At 40.4% G+C, this 4,639-nt stretch overlaps 1 protein-coding gene across 1 annotated transcript; it reads right to left on the bottom strand.

Moving 5' to 3' along the window:
* Positions 1-448: 448 nt before the first annotated feature.
* On the bottom strand, positions 449-4,244 carry LOC126382123 (uncharacterized). The gene is made up of 3 exons (XM_050031876.1): positions 3,866-4,244; positions 2,316-3,357; positions 449-510 (listed from the first exon to the last, which is right to left on the bottom strand). The coding sequence occupies exons 1-2, from the start codon at positions 4,035-4,037 to the stop codon at positions 2,321-2,323; spliced, it is 1,209 nt and encodes a 402-aa protein (XP_049887833.1). The 5' UTR covers positions 4,038-4,244; the 3' UTR covers positions 449-510; positions 2,316-2,320.
* Between the last annotated feature and the right edge of the window lie 395 nt (positions 4,245-4,639).

The raw sequence follows: 4,639 nt of genomic DNA, 5'->3' as shown, positions 1-4,639 counted from the left end.
AGTTTGCAATCTATGCGCTGTTGTAAGAGCTAACAGTGTAATGGTCTTTTTGGATAGCTTACATAAATCAAGTTCTTCATTTGGGTACCAAATACTTAGATGATTAAGTACACAACTAGTATCCCAGGTGGCATTGTACTTAGGTACAGGAGGTCTAAGCCGAAATACTCCTTTAAAAAATCTATGTAAGTATTCGTCTTTTGCTAATGTAGGTCCTAAGATTAACGACAGGGCCGATCTATACGAAATTAGGGACCCATATTGGTAGCCATCAGTGAATAAATTAGTCAAAAAGGAAATTACTGTTGGAATTGTAGCTTCATGCGGTTCTACGGAATGAGCTTGACAAAAAGACCACCTCTTTTTGAGGCATACGTCATATTGTTTGATAGAGCTTTCTGAGAGCGAGGCCATCATGATGTCTAGTGATGCTGCAGGGAGGCTTCGTCTTGATAATGCCGCCCTGATAACACTCCTGCAGCCAGGGTAAGGGACGGCAGTATCCGAGAGCTGTAATGGGATAATAAAACATTGTCTTTAGGTGTGAAAGTCACGATGTCCGATACAAGGAGAGCTTTGAACAAAGGAAACCATGCCTGTGTTTGCCACATCGGTACCACAACGATACCATAAGCTTTGTCCGAAATTATTTTTCTAAGCATTTTGAGAACCATTGAAAATGGTGGGAAGGCATAGAAAAATAAATTTGACCAACAGATGGTAAACGAATTAATAGCAACAGCGTCCGGATCCCTATGCCAGGAGATGTATTTGGCGCATTTTTTATTTATTCGACTAGCGAATAGGTCTATGTCAGGCTGACCGAATAAAGTTATTAAGCGACGAAATGTTTGATCAGATAACTCCCATTCTATATCTGGGTGCGTTTTACGTGACTCTGCATCAGCAGTGACATTGTCGCAAGACCTGATGTATGACGCGAAAATAAACAATTTACGAGCCTCGCACCACTGCCAAATCTCTTTAGTTATGTGGTTAAGATGGGGAAACTGTATACCTCCCATACGATTAATATAAGCGATGGCAGTTGTATTATCGATTCGTAGTAATATTTGGCAATTGTAAAGATTTTTCGCGAAGATCTTTAGACCGATAAAAGCAGCCAACAGTTCCAGATAATTTATATGCTGTTTCTGTTCACTACTTGACCATTGGCCACTTGCCGTTTCGTTATTGCAACACACACCCCACCCCGTTGTTGAGGCGTCAGAATATATATGTATAACATAGTTGTCGTTTCTAATGGGATGCATCGAGTGGTCAATAGAATGCAGCCACCATTGAATATCAGGTAAAAGGGTATCTGGGATATTCATGTACCTATCATAATCGTTGTGGTGTTTTAAGTTGAGAAACTTGCACCTTTCTAGGTCCTTGGTATGCAGCCACCCGTATTCGATAGCTGGGCAGCTCGACACAAGTAAACCAACGAGATGGGCGAACTTCCTGATTTTGCAACGGCGTAGATGGGTAAATGTTTCTAATTCGGATTTTATGCGTAACCTTTTGTCCGAGGGTAAGCTTAAAAGCGTGTTGTTGGTATCTATGATCATACCTAAAAATTTACATGAAATTGACGGTGTCAATACATTCTTTTCTTCATTTACAATGAATCCTAAAGAGGTAAGTAAGTTTCTAGTCGTGTCGATATTTGTCAAGCATTGTTGGAAGGACTGACCTATTAGAAGCCAGTCGTCTAAGTAAAGCGTGGAAATAAAACCTGCCTCGCGTAGGATTTTGGCTATAGGTTTCATAATCTTGGTGAAAACAAATGGTGCGGTGCTTAAACCGAACGGCATTACATTGAATTCGTACATCTTGTTATCAAAATTAAAACGAAGGTATTTTTTAGACTCATCGTGAATCTTTATTAAAAAATATGCGTCTTTAAGGTCAAGAGTAGCCATAAAACAATTTTGAGATACTAGTTTGAGAGCGGTGCGTAAGTCTTCAAGTTTAAAATGATTGGTGCTTATGAATTTATTCAATTTCTTAAGATTCAATATGAACCTCATTTTGCCGTTCGGTTTGGGTGTGAGAAAAATACTTGACAGAAATTGACCTTCACAAGGTTTACACTCAGAGATAGCTCCTATATGCAAAAGATTATCAATAGCCTCGTGGAAATGTTGTAGTTCGGACTCCGTGTATACAGGTAACATAGGAATAGAATCTTGAACAACTGGTGATGAGAATACTATTTTGTAGCCAGTGATCCAGGAAAGGATTATCTGGTCATCTGTAATATTAGCCCACTGTCTATAATAATTTGCCAGACGGTCTGCGTACTTAACTGTGTCTAGTAGCGGCGTCGTTGTGGCGCTGGTGGAGCTGCCGGCGCTGGGTGCGGCGGCGGGGGCGGCGGCGGCGGCGCGTGCGGCGGGACCGGAGGCTGCCACGGCATGCGGTAGTAGGTAGCCGGGTGCGCTCGCGGAGCTGCAGGCTCGCGGCTCCGGTAATTCGCGCCTGGTGGCCTGCGTGCCGACGCCGGAGCCTTGCGGTTTAAAGATTTTGGAGCAGATGTGTTCGTCCTTTTTGCTGTATTTTTAGCGCCTGCTACATCAAGTTTTAGTTCGACACCCGATTTTGTCACAGCCTTAGCAGACTTAATAGTTTCCAACAGATTTTCGCCAAATAAAAAGGTGTCAATTTTCGTATTGGAGAGATGCTCCTTCATATCTTTTTTAAGTACTGATAGTATGAAATTCCTCCTGGTCGCCGAATCGCCGTGTTGAATATCGCAGAGTATGCGGCTTAGGTCCATAAGTTTTTGGAGCATTTCATTATTTTTGTCCTTTGAGTTAATTTGTGTGTTGATCACATCACTGAGGCATGAAATGGCACATGCCATTTGTTTTTGTTTAGCTTCAATGCCCTTGTCGCGTTTTTGTGCGGATTCTGGGAGAGCGGCCTTAATCTCGGGGTTAACCTGAGGGGCGCTGATATGTAAACAATTGGCAGGAACCGGGTACTTTGCGAGTAACGATTTTCTATCGTCTTTTTTCAGGCCTTCTTGAGCTGTATGTTTGAGGCGACTAGCTAGTTCTGTACGAATGTCGCTCGCGTACTTAATCTCGGTAAATGGGTCTTCTCCTAAGATTTCCAAAATGTCCTCGTCCAATGCTGTAGGTTCTGCCGGGGGTACATTTTCAGCCACAGTGACCGTCTTCTTCGACGTCGACGGGTCATTAACTGCCGCCGTGACCAGGGATGGGGGCGCATTTGCCGTGATGTTCTCATCATCGGATTCGACAACACTGACGTCGTCTACAAATCCCTGACATGAAGAAGTTTCCGGTAACCAGTCGTCTGGACCCAGAATTGGTTGTGGGGACTCTGAAATGAGTGCCACCAGGTTAGAAAAAGGTAAGTATATTTAGGTCATTAAAATATCTACGGCATAAAAACTTAGTGTGTGTCGAGACATTCCCAGCGAATGCTCTGATTACACACTTATTACATAACGTGAATACGTTGTATGCCTTGTTTATGTAAAATTAATTTCACATAAGTAGTCCAGAATTAAATAAAGTGCACATTTATTCTTTAGAAAAGTAGGTAAGAAAGAAAAAAGTTGTTAAAATATAATTAAACTGAGAACATAATTAATATTTTCGGAATATAAATCTAAATTGAGTTTTTGATATTATTTGGGTTTTAAAATATAAAAAGCAAGTTAGTTATAGTCACTATTACACATAATGTGTGCACTGTAAAGACAAAGTGTAATATCAGTTCGACCCGATATTAATATTTTGAATGCGGTGAAATAACCCCAACGGTTATCTCGGTTGCATTCGTCTGGACATTAGGTACATAAGTAATAAATCGTATAACTACGTACCTGGTCGATGTATGGTACTGCGTACCGTTGTTTCACAAGCTGGAGAAATTTCCGAATCACTATCCGAAACACTGGTTTTTCGATGACGTATTTTTCGTTCTAATTTTTTAACTTTCCGTAGTAAAGTCTCTAAATCGTCGTCAACTTCTTTAGAACGCTTTCTTTTAGGCATTTTTAACGTAAAAACGAACTTTTTAGCGAATTTAAAGGAGCTAGTATTAAGTGTCTAGAGCGGTTGAGCACTAAATTGCGAATGACGAGAAACAGTCGATAAAATAGTGTGGTAAGTAACATCTACCCGCGATTCTCTGCTATTATTCAACCTTTTTTATTTACTACCCTTTTCTTTCTCTCAACAATTAGTGCAAGAGTGGTATCACTTAGGCGAAACTACATGTGTTTATATATCTACTAATACTAATCTAGAGGACGAAGCGCGAAGTATAATTCCTATATATTATGTTCTATGCATTCGTATTTGTTTATATCAGGTGCGTACTATGTCCGCTTGCATTAATTATTATTATAATACTAACATTAAGTATTTATGTATACGTTTTTGTGATAAATATGTAAAATATATTATATGTACACCTACATTCTATTTTAAGTAATTTCATATTTAATCTATGTATGTACGAATATTAACGTATATTTATGAAGCACGACGTTCGTGCCTCACCCAACAGGGTCCACATAATACCAGCGTCGTGGTTCACGCCGCGACTTGTGCTGAGTGAGGCCCTTTTATCTCAGGACGTCCACCACCACCTT

Source organism: Pectinophora gossypiella, chromosome 3 (assembly GCF_024362695.1).
Source record: "Pectinophora gossypiella chromosome 3, ilPecGoss1.1, whole genome shotgun sequence".
NCBI lineage: Eukaryota > Metazoa > Arthropoda > Insecta > Lepidoptera > Gelechiidae > Pectinophora > Pectinophora gossypiella.
Note: the sequence above shows the minus strand (reverse complement) of the source record. Positions and strands in the feature narration are given on the sequence as shown.